Genomic DNA, 17,178 nt, shown 5'->3' with positions numbered 1-17,178 from the left:
TATTGTGGGTCCCAGAGATATCTACTCCTCCGGATTGGACAGATTCGCCCATGTTGCTGCTATCATCACCAGAGGCTCTTGGTCCCCTCCCACCTCCCCTCTCCCCCTCGCTAACCTTTGGAGCTCCCATCCCCCCAAGGCATCGAGGTAGAGGTGACACCATCTTATGGCTTCCCTCCCAATCGGGCATATTCAGCTCTCACTCCGCTTGGGATTTGGTTAGACATAGAGGGACCCCTTATCCTTGGTATAGAGTTGTTTGGTTTCGTGGTCACATACCTCGCCATAGCCTCACCACTTGGCGCGCCCTTGCTAGCTGCCTTCCTACCCAAGCGTTCCTTATTTATCGGCATATTCAGGTCCCTCCCAACTGCTGTCTCTGTTGGAATGGGACTGAAGATGTCGATCACCTTTTCTTTACTTGCCCCTTTGCTGCCTCCATCTGGACCCGTGTTCGCCGCCATTGTTGGCCCGGTCGGCGCACTCCTCTTCCTCTCAGCAGGGAATGGATTTGGATTGACATGACATTCGGAGGGAAGTCGACCTACGACTCGATTGGCAAGATTGCCTTTTGTGCCACTATCTCTCACATTTGGATGGAACGCAACCCTAGAAGATGAACATCCAACTCCCGCTCTTTCGACACGATTTGGAAGTCCCATCTTTTTTTATGTTTCATCTAAAGTTAGATCCCTCCCCCTCTGTTATGTGAAGGATTCCCCAAGGAACAGGCTCATTGTTGTCTCCTGGGGCCTCCCTACATCCATTTTGCGCCCTAACTAGTCCCCAGTTTCGGCTTGCTGCCCTTGGGCTTGTTTATTCCCTCTTTTTCTTCGTAATTAAATTTTTATTCATCCAAAAAAAAAAAAGTTATATCAGCAGACCAGTTTTGAAAGTTGTGAGCCCATGCTTCTTGTATACTCTATCTCATTCTTTTTCTTTATCCAAGAGAAAATCAAACTATATGTTGATAAAAAGAATGAGATAGGGTATACAAGAAGCATGGACAGCTAAACAATCCACAAAGAGGACACACAAAAAGATATAGTATATAGCCTTCCCAAGTTGACATAATAAGTTATGTTAGCAGAACAGTTTAGAAAGTTATGAGCCCATTAAGGCTCCTGCATTTTTACCAGTAAATCCTAGAAAAAAGAAGTCTCCATACCATCTTTTCTCTTCTTAAAGTCCATAAGAACAGAGATGAAGATTCCACAATAATCTTCCTCAGTGGTTAAGTCCATAGCTCTCTAGCCCTCGATCAGTGCAGGGATACACTTAGCGGCAAACAAGCACTAGTTTCAAATGTCATAGATTAAACTGCATCTCATCATAATTTTTATCGTTCATCAGATTAGTCAATCTGACAACTATTCATCTTGGTCCATAATTTGACCGATTGACCAATGATTCATTAGAGCAACCCATTTGCTTTCTACTCGATCTCAACAAAATGAATAGTATTAAGGAGGGCAGCCAACAAGGAAAGCCAGCTGTAGGTCAGCTTTGGGCTACGATTATAGGCCCATAACCCATTGCCGCACCTGACTTCAAGTCTTAGGCTATTTTTAATTTTAGGCTGTGATAGGCTTAATACCTGCAGTCCATTGGCCTGGCTCAGCTTTAAGGAATAACCAACGTCCTAAGCGAAGAAGTCATCTACTATTTCAACCAGGTAAGTGAGGCTGTTTAGATAAGTTTGCCTTTGCAATATATATATTCTAGACTAACCAATATATAAAAAGATTACTCAATCCAACTAAGGAAAATTCTTGTTTTTTTTTTGTTTCTTTTGGGAATAAGAAAAAAAAAAAAGTTATCTCAATGATTAACAGTTAAAAAACATATAGAAGTGTCTTTACAAGTATGAAATAACTCTTTACACCAACACCACCAAAAGAACATAGTAACATACAAGTAAATGAGTAATCTTCATTCATGCACTAAAGATAATCTAAGCTAATCATGTTATTAACAGTATTATTGGAAATATAGACTAAGTCAACTAAGGCCAAGCCCCAACAGTCTAGGTGACACAGGAGAAGCATAGATCCCAAGGGTATGTGTCAAATAACAAGCAAACACAGTAATGGACAAATAGTAACAGCCACAAAGTGAAGGCAACCGAGCAATACATAAACTATACCACTCCATTATTATTTACAGCAACATTGATACCTGGGTTCTAAATACACTCCACTGAAATCATCATGTTCATATTATTGGTTGAATTCTTTCTGACCCTCTTGATTTGTATTACCCATGAAAGGCAGAGTTCTCTTCTTCCAGGTAGAAAGTTGGGGCATTGCCTAGGCGTCCAGGCACCTTCTTGGGCCCAAGGCAATAGCACGTCTTGTGTGATGCAAGAAAGGCAACTGGCTTTGAGGCCTAAGCATCGCCTTGTGGTCTTGTGACAGCACGCCTTATATTAAATCCGTTTTTGACATTTCACGAGTTTATATTGGTTTATGTTTATTGCTTTGTTTTTATGATATGCTTATATTATATCCAGTGCTTTGTTTATTATATGTTGGTTTTCATATATTAGGTCATTACTAGCATACTTAAATCATATTGCATCAATATGGCTTCTATGTTGCATGTAAGCATAAATTTATATATCCTTGTTATATGACATATATTGCAGGCCTAGGGAACCTGAGTGCCTAGACAACCCTCCAACTGATGCAGTTAAATCACCTAAATGGGCTTATTTTATTGGAAATAAGCTTTGGCTTTGATCCCATGTGTTCATAGTTGTCACGCTCACCATCCAAGTCGGTGGAGGTGTCACGCGATATATCGACATGTCGCCCCATGCGTGCATGGCGAGCATGTCGACATGTTTTATTTTTATTTTTCTATTTTAATGTGTTAATAGATGTATACTCAAGCCATGTTTTATTTTTTTCTATTGATTTTAAGAAGAAAATTCAGAAATCGAAGAAGAAATCCAAAGAAATCAAGAGGAAAGAAGACGAAGAAGAAATGTTTGAAATGAAAGAAATGAAGAGGAAGAAGAAATCGGGGGGGGGGGGGGGGGGGGGGGGGGGGGGGGGGGGGGGGGGGGGGGGGGGGGGGGGGGGGGGGGGGGGGGGGGGGGGGGGGGGGGGGGGGGGGGGGGGGGGGGGGGGGGGGGGGGGGGGGGGGGGGGGGGGGGGGGGGGGGGGGGGGGGGGGGGGGGGGGGGGGGGGGAGGAGAATCGAAGGGGAAGAAGTTCAAAGAGGGTCGCCATAGCCTCTCGCGATGGACCACTTTAATGGGCCAATAATATGGGTAGAGGCTAGGTATACGGCATTAATTAGTTAAGCTTCATTTTTTTTTAATTATTATTAAATGTTTTTAGTTAGGCTGGATTAGGATTCTATAAGTCCAATTTGTTTTGAGTCAGTTTCCTTTATTAGTTCAGTTTTCTAGTTAGTTTATGTTACCTCATTAGTGTGGTATTGGATTAGACCTTTCCTTTTTAGTGTAGGAGTCTATTTTTGAGTCTTCTATATAAGTTTATAAGAGAGGCCAGCATTGTACACAAATTTCAATTAATAAAAAGCTATTGCTGCTCTTTTTCTCCATTGGTAAAGAAACCCTTGTGTCTGATCAAGGCTGGTTAGTGTTTGATCCATCCAACCACCTTGCAATGTGAAGCCCGGGTGTTTCTCTTATTGCTATCTTCTTCTTCCTCCATCTTCCTCTCTATTAACAAGTAAGTAATGTAAAAAGACTCAAAATAATGCCAAATAACAAGAACTTTTATCAAAGAATAAGTCAGGTTATGGAGATCTTAATAACACAAGATCAGGTCAGTAGATGGGGCTGAAACTCAAACTGAGTTCAGTAAATAGGGATTAGAACACTTGCTGAAAATCTGAAGATGATCCAAAGGCTGGATCAGAAAATATGTACTAATCCTAGTAGTACTAGGAGAAGGGTAATTTAGTAATATCACTAGTCAAACAAAAATCAGAATATAGGAGTTTAATGAGAAATCGATTATCAGTAGATGGTATAATAATCACAATAACAGAATAACAGGTTAGATATATCGATTGCAAATTCAGATGCACAGAAAAACAAATAAAGGGCAGAATAGAGATTTCACTGTATGTGCAGATCATCAAGTCTGATCTGTACCAAACTTGGGTCGAGTTCCTCTCTAGGGTTGAGGAACAACTGAAGAAAATATGAAAGGATTCTAATGGCTGGATTCTTCTAATCAGAATTCATGCAAAAAAAGACGTGCATATGAATTCAACTAGAACAAGATTTAATTGCAGGAACTAGAACAGCAGATACTAGAAGATGGATTGCAGAAAATTAATTAGAACAATAACATACTTTAATTGATGGTGTAGAAAACCTAGGACCTGTAACCAGTAACTTGAGAGAGAAGAAAAGATGAGGAAGAGGAGAGAACTGTTAAACTTATCAGTCTCCCTCATAATGCTTGTATTTATAATCTCAAATTACAATAGAAAGGGGAACTCCTAATCAGATTAGGAATTCCTAATCATGATAGGATTCCAAGTTACAATAGGAAAAGAACTAGAACTAACAACTCAAACTGAAACTAAGACTAACAACTCACAGTAGAATTAGGACTTGACATAATTAGAAACTAGGACTCCAACTAGGACTAGGAAAATAGAAGATACACATATCAACCAAATCAATGTTCACATGAACAGTACTTCAACACTCCCCCTCAAGCTGGATTATACAAATAAGTAAAGAAAGAAAATCCAGCTTGAACTAAAAGGAAAAAAAAGAACTCCATAATAATGCAAACACTCCCCCTCAAGTTGGCGCATACAAGGTATTAATGCCCAACTTGAACAAAATGAGAAGAAACTAAGTTGCAGCAGAATCCAGCTCGACAGATGAATGTAGCTCCCAAATAAACCTTCAAAAACTTGAAATAATTGATCTTCAAAACCTGGATAGACATGATCAGCAAACCGGGACTAGAATTTCTTCCAAAAAAAGGCAGCTTTTAACGATCTTCAATAGCTAACCAGTGATGAATCTCAGATTGTCATAATGACATAAAATCTTGAAGTTAAATAACTAGAGCAGCAAGTAGCGGAAACGAGCTGAATTAGGCAGCGGAAAAACACTGTATCAACCCAACTGAAAGTCCTCAAATAGGCAACAACCAAATATCTTCAATACTCTTCAATACTTCAATCTCCCCCTTACGGCAAACTCAACCCAATAACAAGGATACCCAATAGCAATGGTGGAAAACACTGATCTTCTATGTTTTGCACCAATGTTCCTGCAAGTTTTGCGTTCTGCAATGTCTGCAGGTGTACTGTACATAATCCCCCCCTCACGTGTAGTACACGTGGACATAACAGAGATGATGTAAGAGATAGGGCAAAAACATAATATTCTAGATTTTTCCAAGAGGTGCTAAGGGGAATGGAAAAGGAAGAAATGGCAAATTAGAAAATACCATGAACTTCCAAAGGGGTTATGGGTATATGCCAAAGGTATGTTTTGGGATATGAATTAGAATTATTGAAAGGGAATGGTGTTGGAAAAAAGGATGGCATGACTGTAATTTGGTGGAAATCCACTTTTAAATACAATCCAAGCAAAGGGCAACGGTAATAAACCAGAATTTTCAAGGTCAATTGGGTAGTCAAATAGGAGAATGTATTAAAAGCTAATGACAGTTCCGTAAATAAACCAGAATTTTGCAAGGGTCAATTGGGTAGTCAAATAGGAGAATGTATTAAAAAGGTAATGGCAGTTCCGTAAATAACCAGAATTTTGCAAGGGTAATGGCAGAATTCCAAATAACACAGAGTTGAAAAAGGGATGGCATAGCTGTAATTAACCAACCAGAGGAGGGTCTCTTGATAGATTAAAGAAAAGGATACAAAAGGAATTACCAATTATTAACTAGGGATAGACTTGAAAGCATAGTTGTCACGGTGTCACGGCGATCCAAGTCGGTGGAAGGGTGTCACGTCGATATATCGACATGTCGCCCGCCATGGCGTTGCCATGGCGAGCATGTCGACCATGTTTAATTTTTTATTTTCTCTATTTTTAATGTCATTTAGTATGCTATAATATATGTCCTATAACATCAAAAATCAACATGAAAGTGTACTACACTACTACTAATATACTATGCCACTATGGTTTAATTAATGAAAGTGTAACTAATATCCATTAGTGTATATGAAAGTATGAAAAATTGAAAATATAGATTAACCTATCAAATAATTGAAAGCAATAGTAAAAATCAAATGATAGGCTAACCTGTTTACTGAAGCTTGATAGCAATAGTCTTTCTTCAATGTGTGTGATTTGGAGCAAAGCATCTAAGCTATTAAATGGTTTTAAAAAAAAAAATTTAAATCTAACTTTTATATGTACAAATATCGACCGATATGCCAACATATCGTGGTATGGCATCCATGGCGACGCCATGGAAGCCATATCGAACGATATATTTACATCTACCATGGCGTAGCTCGATATGCCACCTCTCCCAGCGCCAGGACTCCATGGCGACGCCATGACAACTATGCTTGAAAGGGGAAATAAAATAAGGACCAAAGTGAATGAAAGAAGTAGCAGAACTGGATATAAGGAATTAACCAACAGTACCGTCTTCAACCTCATGACTCGATTGCATCAGAGAAAGTAGCGAAGAAATCGATCACATCAGAGGAAGCAATGAAGAATTCTTTTACTGTTCCAACAGAAATACTATGATTCCAAGAAGACACCTTCAAGTCCATCAATTGAGCCAATCGAACCACACAGCAGCAACGACAATGACGAGTTCGATCAGCATATAATCCCAAGATAAAAAATAAAAATAAAAGCAAAGAAGGTTGCGTATTCAACCTTGAAACCGAGAAATCTGGGAAAGAACGGCTTCAACCTTGCAACCGAGAAACCAGGGAAAGGAGGCGTCAAAGACCAGATTCGAGACTGGCGGAGATCAGAAACCTCTAACAACCAGCGAACGAGAACAGTGAAGAAGATTTCGTCTTCCTCAAGACAAGCAAAGAGAAACCGAGCAAAAATTAGGCAGGTCGTGAACTTCAGCCCCTCAATCACCGTCAAATCGAGAGAAAAAACAAAAGGGTTTGTACCTTCAACGAATGCAGGTTCTTCAAAAGCAACTACAGCCCAGAACCAGGTTCCTCATTAATCAATCAACAAATCAGTATGTAGTCTGCAACGCATCTCAGCAGAAGAGCAGAAATCAGATTCGAAATCTGATGTAGAGTTTTCAGAATTGAATAAATCTTCAATAGAGATACTCAAACATCAACGATGGAACCAGCAGTAGCAAACCAGAGTAAAATCAAATAATTCAGCACCAGCAGTATACGAAAGTAATACGAACTCAGTACATGAAACCCTAGTCTTTCTTCTTTGAACTAGGGGTTTCTTCTTCAAACCAGAAACCCAAACCGACTCTCAAAATGGCAATCTTGGAGAGAATCAGTCACTGGTTGCCTAGCTCTGATACCATGTAGAAAACCTAGGACCTGTAACCAGTAACTTTAGAGAGAAGAAAAGATGAGGAAGAGGAGAGAGTTGTTAAACTTATCAGTCTCCCTCATAATGCTTGTATTTATAATCTCAAATTACAATAGAAAGGGGAACTCCTAATCAGATTAGGAATTCCTAATCATGATAGGATTCCAAGTTACAATAGGAAAAGAACTAGAACTAACAACTCAAACTGAAACTAAGACTAACAACTCACAGTAGAATTAGGACTTAACATAATTAGAAACTAGGACTCCAACTAGGACTAGGAAAATAGAAGAGACACATATCAACCAAATCACTGTTCACGTGAACAGTGTCATATGAACAGTACTTCAACAAATGGAAAGGAAGAAGATGGAAGAATAAATAAGATAGAAAAACACCCAGGCTTCACACCAGGTGGTTGGATGGATCAAACACTAACCAGCCTTGATCAGACACAAGGGGTTTCTTCACCAATGGAGAAGAAGAGCAGCAATAGCTTTTCACTAATCAAAATTCGTGTACCATGCTGGCCTCCCTTACAAACTTATATAGAAGACTCAAAAATAGAATCCAACACTAAAAAGGAAAGACTAAACCCAATCCTAACTAATAAGGTAACATAAACTGACTAGAAAACTGAAATGATAAAGGAAACTGACTCAGAATAAGACTGGACTTATAGAATCCTAATCCAGCCTGACTAAAACACTCAATAACAATTAAAATAAAGTATTGAATAATGTAAACCAGAATACCGTGGGGGTATTCTGGTCTTTTGGGTGCTTTATTATTATGTTTTATAGTTGTTTATGTACTACCTAGCTGTATCGGCTAGGCAGGGGTATTTTGGTCATGTAATTTCATATTCCAGCATTATAAATAAAGGTGCCTGGGTGATCACAATTGATCATTCAAGCTTTCTCAGTTCTGGTTTTAGTATTCTAGTTCTGAACATGGTATCAGAGCTAGGATTTTAAGACCTGCTCGATTGTTCAAAAAAACCCTTTTCCTTTGATTCCTCTCCTCTCTCCCTTCTCCTCTCCCTTCTCCCTTCTCTCTTCTCTCTTCTCTTCCTTTGATCCATTCAACCCTTTTTAGGGCAGCACCCATGAGGTGATCCATCTATGGTTCGGGTGCTGCCCTCCATCTCACCTCAATTTTAAAACCTAATTCAGATCGATAGCTGCTGCCATTATCTCTCTCTGCGATTCAGGATTGCTTCAGTTTTTTTTTTTTTTTTTTGGAGATCGATCTCATAACAGTTGGGAGATCGATTGGTTTCTTTGGAGCATCAATGCAGGCCTACAACAGCATCTATCCTCTCTGATTTCACATTGATTGAAGACCCCACAGCTGCAGCCTCTTTCCCCTTCTTATCGATCTCAACTGTCAGGGTTTTGCAAAACCCTGACACTTTATCGATTTGGTTCTTCTAGGCTGCTGTTTGGGAAGATTTTTTGAGGGATTATTCCCTGGTTATATTGCTGTACTCGACACTGTTTCAACCTTGAATTCCTGCTGTTTTTTTGAAGATCAGAATTCTGTCCAATTTCAGATCGACTACTGCAGAATTTTTGGAAATTCAGTTTTTTTCAAAAAACTCGAATTTTACCTTGCTGCATTATGGGTGACTCAGAGGTTACATCAGCTGCTACTGGAGGAGATCAGACCAGGACTGATTTCCTGCCCTATGCTGCTGCCATAAAACTAGATGGTACCAATTATCTGATTTGGGCCAGATCCTTATCCCTCATCACTGTGGCTGGCAGAGGACTCACTAGCCACCTTACTGGTATCACCAAACAGCCCACTGAAGAAGGGGCTGCCCGCACTAAATGGGCAGCCAATGATGCGATGGTGATGTCTTTTGTTCTGAATTCTATGACCACTGACATTTCTAGTCAGTACCTTCTCTTTGACACTGTGACTCAGATATGGACTGCTGTCAAGGGTACTTATGGTCGTTCAGGGGGTCGTGCTCAGGTTTATGAGATCCGAAAGACTCTTCAAAACACTACCCAGAAAGAGATGACAGTCACCAAGTACTATGCTGCCCTCAAGTGCTTATGGCAGCAACTGGATCACTATGCTCGATTCCTGCCTACTACTGCTGCAGATATTACAGCCTACCACACTTATGTGGATCAGTTTCGAGTCTATGACTTCCTGGCTGGACTTAATGATGATTATGACCCTATTCGGGTGCAGGTTCTTGGTCGGGTTCCTTTTCCCACTTTGGAGGAAACCTTTTCATATGTTCACAGTGAAGAGACAAGGAGGGCTGCTATGATGATTACTCCTAAGGTTGACAGATCAGCTTTACAGACTACTGGTTCCATCACTACTGACACTTCTGCTGATAATGTTGCTGCTACTGCTGCTAGTAAAGAGCCTGTGAAGTGTGATCATTGCCACAAACCATATCACACTAAGGCTCAGTGTTGGAAACTTCATGGGAAGCCTGCTGATTTTGAGAGCAAACGTGATCGTGCTAAATCTAAAAACAAGGCCAATCACACTGAAAGTGTAGCTTCAGCTCCCACTACTGACATTGGTTTCTCCCAGGAAGAACTTCAAGCTCTCCGGCGTCTGTTGAACACATCTGCTGCCCCCACTACATCTGCTGCCAATTCAGGTTCCTTCTTTGCCCATACAGGTATATCCTTTGTTGGTCATTGTGCATCAGTAGTCTCCACTCCTTGGATCATAGACTCTGGAGCTACTGATCACATGACAGGTTCCTCCAGTCTTTTTAATACCTACTTCCCTGCTTCTGGTAAAGACAAAGTAAAAATTGCTGATGGGTCCCTCTCCTCCATATCTGGGAAGGGTTCCATTGGTTGTTGTCCTTCATTGACTTTATCTTCTGTGTTACATATTCCCAAGTTTACTACTAACCTTCTCTCCATTAGTAGTATCACTAAATCTTTAAACTGCAAAGTGACATTCTTTCCTACTCATTGTGTTTTTCAGGAACTGGACTCGGGGAAGACGATTGGATCGGGTAAAGTGCATGGCGGATTGTACCTGCTTGATGGAGATCCTGCATCTACACCGGCTTTACCTTCTAGGCTTTGTTCACCAGCATCTTTTTCCTCTGAATTACACTTATGGCACTCTAGACTAGGACATCCACCTTTAGGAACCTTATCTACTTTATTTCCCGCATTAGGCAAAACTTATAATAAAGAAGACTTTTTTTGTGAGCCTTGTGTCTTGGCCAAACAGACACGTTCCAACTATCCTATTTCTAATAAAAGGGCATCTTCTTTATTTCATGTTGTTCATTCTGATGTGTGGGGTCCTAGTAGAAAAGTTGCTCTTTCGGGTCATCGGTGGTATGTCACCTTTATTGATTGCTATTCTAGGTTTACTTGGGTTTATCTGATGCACAACAAAAGTGAGGTTTTCTCATGTTTTCAGCACTTTCACCAGCTGGTTCAAACTCAATTTCATACCACTATTCAAATTTTACGGAGTGATAATGGGCGAGAGTATATGGAAGGTCAGTTCCAAAAATACCTAGCTGCCCATGGGATCCTCCATCAGACCAGCTGTGTTGATACTCCAGCCCAAAATGGTGTGGCTGAGAGGAAGAACCACCACCTCTTAGAGGTCGCTCGTGCCCTTTTGTTTGCCCAGAACGTCCCCTCAGTTCATTGGGGGGATGTTGTTCTCACTGCCGCCTATTTAATTAATAGGCTGCCCAGTCGGGTCCTTCACTCTAGACCCCCTGTTGAGCTACTACTTGGCTCTTCCTCGTTTATTGTTCCCCCTAAGGTGTTTGGCTGCGTGTGCTATGCCCGGGATACCAGGTCCCCGGGCAAGCTTGAACCCCGTAGTCTTCGATGCATTTCTTAGGGTACTCTGCCACTCAGAAGGGGTATAAATGCTATCACCCTCCATCCCGCCGGACTTTTGTCAGCATGGATGTTGTGTTTCATGAGCGTCTCTCCTACTATGTGTCCCCGCCTCTTCAGGGGGAGAGTGTTAGCGAAGATGTGTTAACTGTTGAGCATCCTCCTCCACTCCAGTTTGTCTATAATGAGTCTGTTCAGCCTACTTCTGGTCCTCCCCCCCGAGTCAAGGGGAGAAGTTCTTGTTCAGGGGGAGCAGGCCACTCCAGTCCAAACTGAGGTTCCTGTTCAGGGGGAGCAGACCCCTCAAGCCCAAACTCCTGTCCAGAGGACCATTAGTGAATTTCAGAGGAGGATTGATGCTAGCACTATGAAGACCTATGGAAGGAGACATAATCAGGTTCAATCCACTGTTGCTCCTGTACCCATCCAATTGCCGAACCTGGATCCAGAACCTGCCTCTCCACCTCGTAATGTTCCTTCTCCTGACTTGCCTATTGCCCTTCGCAAAGGTGTCAGGACTTGTACTCAAAGATCTTATATCTCATGTTGTCTCTTATGACTCCCTTTCCCCATCATTTCGTGCTTTTGTTACTTCTCTTTCTTCTGTTCGTGTTCCTAATAATTGGCAGGAAGCTTTATCAGATGGAAAGTGGAAGGCAGCCATGATGGAAGAAATGGAAGCCTTGAAAAAAAATAACACATGGGAGCTTGTTGTTCTTCCACCTGGGAAGAAAACCGTTGGATGTAAATGGGTGTTTGTGGCGAAACAGAAGGTGGATGGCATCGTGGATAGATATAAGGCATGGCTTGTTGGCAAGGGTTTTACTCAGACATACGGCATAGACTACCAGGAGACCTTTGCACCTGTTGCAAAGTTGAATACAGTTCGTGTGTTGTTATCTTGTGCAGTCAACCTTGGTTGGGAGTTGCAACAGCTAGATGTTAAAAATGCCTTCCTGAATGAAGCACTGGAGGAGGAGGTATACATGGACATTCCACCAGGGTTCTCTTGTGACAATAATGGAGGAAAAGTGTGCAGGCTGAAGCGTGCACTATATGGACTGAAACAGTCACACCGGACTTGGTTTGGTCGATTCCACAAGGCCATGATTTCTGTGGGCTATAAGCAGAGTAATGCTGATCACACATTCTTCATCAAGAGGCTTGGTGAAAAACTCACTGTTCTTATAGTCTACGTTGATGATTTAGTGGTTACTGGCAATGATGGTGATGAAATCAGACAGTTGAAGACCTTCCTTGGCCAGGAATTTGAGATTAAAGATCTAGGCAAATTAAGATACTTTCTTGGGATTGAAGTGGCCAGATCTGCAAAAGGCATATTTCTCTCCCAAAGAAAGTATGTCCTAGACTTGTTGGCTGAAACCGGTTTGCTAGGCTGCCACCCTTCGGACACTCCTATGGATCCTACTGTTCGGCTCAAGGAAAATGGTGGTGAGCCTGTTGATAAAGGCCGGTACCAATGACTTGTAGGGAAGCTGATTTACCTTTCACACACTCGTCCAAACATTGTTGTTGCTGTAAGTGCAGTGAGTCAATTTATGCATGATCCCTACACTTCTCATATGGAGGTTGTTCTTCGTATTCTACATTATTTGAAGCCAGCTCCTGAAAAGGGCATTCTTTTGTCCTCACATGGTCACCTACGGGTAGAAGCATTCACCGATGCTGATTGGGCTGGTTCAGCAGATCGGAAGTCCATTTCTGGATATTGTTCTTTTGTAGGTGGAAATCTTGTTACCTGGCGTAGCAAGAAGCAGAATGTAGTTGCTCGTTCTAGTGCCAAAGCTGAATTCAGAGCTATGGCACAAGGAATTTGTGAGTTACTTTGGCTTAAAGGGCTGCTACAAGACTTGGGTCTCCCTATTCGCCTTCCTATGATGTTGTACTGCGATAACAAGGCTGCAATCAGTATAGCACACAACCCGGTGCAGCATGACCGTACCAAACATGTTGAGGTGGATAGGCATTTCATCAAGGAGAAATTAGAAGATGGGCAGATTTGTATTCCCTTTGTGACTTCTTCGGATCAACTTGCTGATATCTTCACCAAGGGTCTGCCTGGAAAATTATTTCACCCTAATCTAGTCAAGTTGAGCATGATCGACATATTTGCTCCAACTTGAGGGGGAGTGTTCAATAATGTAAACCAGAATACCGTGGGGGTATTCTGGTCTTTTGGGTGCTTTATTATTATGTTTTATAGTTGTTTATGTACTGCCTAGCTGTATCGACTAGGCAGGGGTATTTTGGTCATGTAATTTCATATTCCAGCATTATAAATAAAGGTGCCTGGGTGATCACAATTGATCATTCAAGCTTTCTCAGTTCTAGTTTTAGTATTCTAGTTCTGAACATAAAGAAATAAAGACACTTAACCAACTAATCCCGTATGCCTAGCCTCTACCCATATTATAGGCCCATTACAAGGAAAACACATGGGATCAAAGCCCCAACACATGCATAACCCAACCCAAATATTTTTCAATAAGATAAGTCCATTTAGGAGATTTAACTGCATATTGGTTTACCTAGTCGCCTTGACAACTATGTTTCATCTTGAGCTTCCCTATCATAGTATCCTTTGTTGTTCTTAACACTTTATACTATACTCCATAAAGTGGGAGTAAAGAATTGGATGGCACTGATTTTGCAAGAAATTGTTGTATATAAAAATATGTAACAAAAAGAATAGGACTGAGGTTCAGTGACAGTCCTTAATGGAATACCTTTTTGCAAGTATATCAAATAGTTGATGGCACTGATTTTGCAAGAAATTGTTGTATATAAAAATATGTAACAAAAAGAATAAGACTGACGTTCAGTGATAGTCCTTACTGGCATACCTTTTTGCAAGTATATCAAATAGTTGACCAAATTGCCCATGTACATCATAAGGAACATATTCAGGATCTTCTTTTGCAAGTAAGCTTTTATATTCCTTCCAAGAAATATATTTAACAGCAGAAACTTCTGTTTCCTACAATTTTATTTACAGATAAAACGAAAGAAAGGAACATTTCAGTTCAAATTGTTGAAGACAGCTCAACAGATTGAATCAATCAAGAAGACAGATTTTAAGATGATAAATGAAATTTCCAAGTTGTAAGTCTGAATGGATACATGCAGATAGATTCATATAGAATACTTTTCATGCATGAGGAGTAACAAAGTACAAATGTCATGAATAAGAATAGCAAAAACATTTACAACTTCCAGGATCAAGATAGCATGCAAGCTACTATGCAGTTCTTATGACAGAAAAAAGGAGTTCAGATCAATTATTCCCTCAATAAAAGAAAAGAAACCATTCATCCAAATGATTTTATTTAAGGCATAAATCCATGAATCCTCTAAATTCTAGAACCAGTCAAGCTGCCTGCTATGACATAAAAGACCAAGCATATAATACTTTATAACTCACATGGATAAAAATTCTAAAGCAATATCTAAGGAACCAATTTATGGTATTTAAAAAGCCTTCATGCAATAAGCTACATATAGGAAATTCTACAGTGTCTCCATGTGATGACCAACTTTGAAGTTCTCACCTGAAGAGTAAAGGCCTCCAGAGGAATTGGAGCTAGAGTCGTCACCAGATACACATCATTGAATTCATTGTTGATAAATTTTCCATCATTTATAACACTGTCCATCGCATACAACAATTATAACATCAATATAGAGACACGGTTGAGTGGTCCAAACTCCAAAGTATCATACTCTGTTCATAATGAACAGAGGATTAAACTGGCATGGAAATAAATCTGCAAACATGTTACGTGAAGAAGAATATCGAAATGTATACACAAAAGAAAGGGAATCTACTAACCGCTCCTCAAGATATACGAATAACAACTCAAATGCATCATCTAGAAGAGCTATACCTAGTTCTTCATGAAGTTCCCTCCTGGGAGCATATGAAATTTTGTTAAAGGTAAACAGATCAATTAAAAATCAGATTCACTATAATGTATTATATGCCAACAAGCATAACAGATCTATCAGATCAAACAATACATTGCAAATTAGATGACATTTATTTCTAAGAATTTAGATTTGCAAGAGTCAATGGATTAATGTCGTGTTTTTATATCTGACAAGCGCATAGCTGCAGTTGATACTGGCACTGCTACTCAAAACAAAATATGGTAGAATTCTGTACCTAGACATTCTGTTGAAATGAGAATTCAATAGTGAGGAAACAAATTACTAGCTACTGATGATTTTGAAAGTTTCCGGTTGAAACAATCAAATACAAATCAAAGGAACTCCACTTCAAAATATTAACAACAACATTAGCATATGAAAATGACATTTAATAGAAGTTATAGAATAAAGCACAGCTCTATCATTCTAATTCAGAAAGTTTCCTAAACAACAATTTCATAAGAATCTGGATTTAAAGGGGGAACATGGAAAATACATTACTATAGAAAACACAAAAAAACAACATGATAAGTAATATATCTAGCTACAAAAAGAACAAAGAATAAGAACGAATTTTGGCCGGATGGAAAGAGCAAGTAACAGTTAAAAGGAGCTGACAGGACTAAGTACTAGGTGGTAGGTGTTGATTCAGTAAATAAGCAAACATGAAATGGGAAAACAATTGCATACTATTTTGTTTCTTTGGGTAATGGTCCATAAAAAGAATTAACCTGTAGCAGCTTTCCTAAAGCACCAGTAATTCCTACAAAGCAAACACTGCCCCAGCATACCAAGGCATTGCTTTTAGCTACCTGGCTGATAAAAGTGAAGAATCACCAGCAGCTATATGGCCGGCACTCGATATATCCCAAAACCCCGGCCAAGAATCCTTGCAGTCAGTACGGAGCTGCAGAAGCAATTCTTGAGTACTCTCACAAAAAATCCACACAAGAACACCTCGATGATAATCTCCATCTCTGTGAACCTCACTCCTGTATAAGAACAAAATAACAAACTTCCATAACCAAAGAATCAAACAAAAGTACCAAATATCCAACAACAAGATAACAAAATCACGGTAACAACATAATAGGCAGAACTCTGCATTAATGGAACACAAATTGATATTTTCAACTAAATTACGAAAAACAACAGTTGTACGACGAACCCATCACTGTTCCTCAATTGTTCAGTATATAGTTCATTTATTCTGTTCTTTTGTTAGTATAACCATAGTAATTTATGACCAATTGATTTTAAGAACTATGTAATGAACACTTTATTCCCAATTCAGAGAATTGGGTGTGGAACATGTAAAGAGTTACAGTTAGTAGTTTGTGTGAGTACTTGACAAAACTATGATTATAGTTGGAGACTCTGACATCTTAGAAAATTGAGCTTGAAATGGGTCAAATTGGATGAGAAGCAAAGAAAAGCAAAACAGCGATCCAAATGAAAACAATGAACAATGAAAATAGAGCTTGAGGACTCGCCTGGGTTTTGAAATCCCAGTTTTTTGACCTGTTATCGTGAGAACGTCAAGGCGCTCTTCCTCGTGCGCTTCAGCCATCTCCGTGATTACTTCCCTTCCGAGTTCCGAATTCCGAGTTCCGACACCCCCACCCTTTTTTTCTGATGTTTTAGGAAGCGTTCGGTTGCGTAAATCTTTTGGAATTTGGCAATCAAACGGTTTTATTAATTTAAGATTATGGTCCGAACACCGTTCTGCTGATTTACGCAACCAAACGTTTCCTTAACTGTCCGTCCTGGCTGGGCCAACTGCTAACAATGCCCATGAGAGGGTGAAAATTTCGTCCTACACGGCTAAACATGCGGGAAGCCTACTATTAATTTTTTG

At 40.1% G+C, this 17,178-nt stretch overlaps 1 protein-coding gene across 1 annotated transcript in view; it reads right to left on the bottom strand.

The window, feature by feature from the left end:
- Window positions 1-16,908, bottom strand: part of LOC122660057 (nudix hydrolase 3-like) — a 79,570-nt gene extending 62,662 nt beyond the window's left edge. Inside the window, exons 1-5 of the mRNA XM_043855230.1 lie at window positions 16,814-16,908; window positions 16,133-16,312; window positions 15,223-15,300; window positions 14,942-15,038; window positions 14,237-14,370 (exon numbers count right to left, since the gene is read on the bottom strand). Of these exons, the coding sequence (XP_043711165.1) occupies window positions 14,237-14,370; window positions 14,942-15,038; window positions 15,223-15,300; window positions 16,133-16,312; window positions 16,814-16,890 (566 nt within the window). The 5' untranslated portion in view covers window positions 16,891-16,908. The remainder of the gene's footprint in view (window positions 1-14,236; window positions 14,371-14,941; window positions 15,039-15,222; window positions 15,301-16,132; window positions 16,313-16,813) is intronic.
- Window positions 16,909-17,178: the final 270 nt, after the last annotated feature.

This window comes from Telopea speciosissima, chromosome 4, assembly GCF_018873765.1.
Source record: "Telopea speciosissima isolate NSW1024214 ecotype Mountain lineage chromosome 4, Tspe_v1, whole genome shotgun sequence".
NCBI classification, from domain to species: Eukaryota; Viridiplantae; Streptophyta; class Magnoliopsida; order Proteales; family Proteaceae; genus Telopea; species Telopea speciosissima.
This window is presented reverse-complemented; position numbering and strand designations above follow the sequence as displayed.